Here is a 1,743-nt window from a genome sequence, read left to right as displayed (position 1 = left end):
TATAGTTAAAAATATTTCATTTTTTACTGACACTTTCTAATTGCTTTTTTGATAGAGCAAATGAAATACTGTAGGTTTCTCAGTCCTTGCAGTAGGTAATAACGAATAGGCAAGAAAAAATACATATTTATAGGTATGTGCATATGTACCACAGAATTTCACCTTGACTACTTAACAAAGGGAGAACATATTTGACTTCTTTCCACAGGTTTAGACTAGTGATCTCTAAAACAAGTGGGTTTTAAGTTTCAGAAAGCCATTTCAAACTGCTGTTCCTACCTGCCTTCGAGAAGCAACAGTGCTATTGAAACTCCTGTTAGTCATCTTGGAATTCACGGATTTGCTTTGGTGAGCCACGTCATTCCTCCATGTCTTAGAGTTTTCTTTGGGGTCCGAAGGGATGGGGTTCAGGAACAGTATTCTAGCAATCAGGCCATAGAGGACAGTCGCCAATACCACTGGCACAACATAAAATATACCAAAGTCCATCATGTAGATAGGAGAGTAATAGCTCCTGGGCACCTTGTAGCCACAGGTCACAACAGTAGTGTCTTTGTAGACTACTGTATTAAGGTCTAGCAAGAAAAACCAGAGCATACAGTATATGGAGGTGAAAGCCCAGACAAAAATAATGATCTTTTTGGCTCTTGAAAAAGTGCATAGGAACTGAGCTTTGATTGGGTGGCAGATGGCTATGTATCTCTCAATGGTGAAGGCAGTGATGGAAAAAGAAGAAGCATTGATCCCTAGGTACTGGAGATAAGTGATGCAGAGACACCCCACGTAGCCATACACCCAGGATCTATACAGGCTTTCTGTGATATTGGGAAGTCCTGCAGCCACAAGCACCATGAGATCTGCCACAGCCAGACTCACCAGATAGCAGTTAGTGGGAGTTCTCATGTGTTTGGTTCTGAGGACCACCAGAACCACCATGATGTTGCCCACGATGCCCAGTCCACAGATGAGGAGGACCAAGAGGATGGTAACCACTTGGTATTCGGCTGTAACAACCTCCTGGCTTGACAGTGGCAGCCCAGTGTGGTTCTGCTCCTCCCTTGTGCCATTCTCCATCTTCACCAGCCCACTGCTGCTTCTGCAGTGTCTCAGCACACGTCCTCCATGGCCCGCTGCAGACGGGTGAGTGGAGCCGAGCGTGGGTGAGCCGCGGCCCCAGAGCACATTCTCCACGTAGTCACAGTCCCATTCCTGTGCTGTCCTCCAAACCCCAAAAGCACCTGAACTTTCAGTCTTTGTCAGTTCAATGGCCAGGCAGGTTCATCCCTCCAAGGCTCCAGCTCATTCGCAGGGGTTAAAAAGCTGTTTCCTCATAGTCGGTCTGAGGCACTCGTGAACACAGCATGTGGAGACGGGAGCTTCCCTGCTGCAGAGGAGGAGGAGGAGGAAGGCAGCGGCAGGGGAAGCAGAGCCCTCCTGCACTGCCAGCTGGCTAAAGCTCTGCACAGGACTGAGCCGATCCAGCCCAGGCAGACTCAGCATCGCTGCTTTCCAGGAGGAGTCACAATGTTCTGAGGGTGGAGACAGCAGCGGGAGGTGAAAGGAGAGTGATTTGTAAAGCCCCACAGGTTTCTGTTTCATGCTGCTTTCCCTCTCTGGCACATTGATCGCATTGATCCATCCTGGCAAACAAAGGGGAGATTGACCAGCAACAGAGATACACTGATTTCGAACATTCTGACTTCCCCGTGTCCCTGTCCTTGTGACAGAGACGGTAATTTACAC

General features: G+C 48.2%; 1 protein-coding gene across 1 annotated transcript; it reads right to left on the bottom strand.

Annotated features, from left to right (window-relative positions):
* Positions 1-279: 279 nt before the first annotated feature.
* TRHR (thyrotropin-releasing hormone receptor) lies at positions 280-1,074 on the bottom strand (the record flags this gene model as incomplete). Its single annotated transcript, XM_010077630.1, has 1 exon — positions 280-1,074. A coding segment is annotated over exon 1 (795 nt), but the record flags the coding sequence as incomplete, so codon positions are not given.
* Positions 1,075-1,743: the final 669 nt, after the last annotated feature.

The sequence above is a fragment of the Pterocles gutturalis genome, unplaced genomic scaffold (assembly GCF_000699245.1).
Source record: "Pterocles gutturalis isolate BGI_N339 unplaced genomic scaffold, ASM69924v1 scaffold5413, whole genome shotgun sequence".
NCBI lineage: Eukaryota > Metazoa > Chordata > Aves > Pterocliformes > Pteroclidae > Pterocles > Pterocles gutturalis.
Note: the sequence above shows the minus strand (reverse complement) of the source record. Positions and strands in the feature narration are given on the sequence as shown.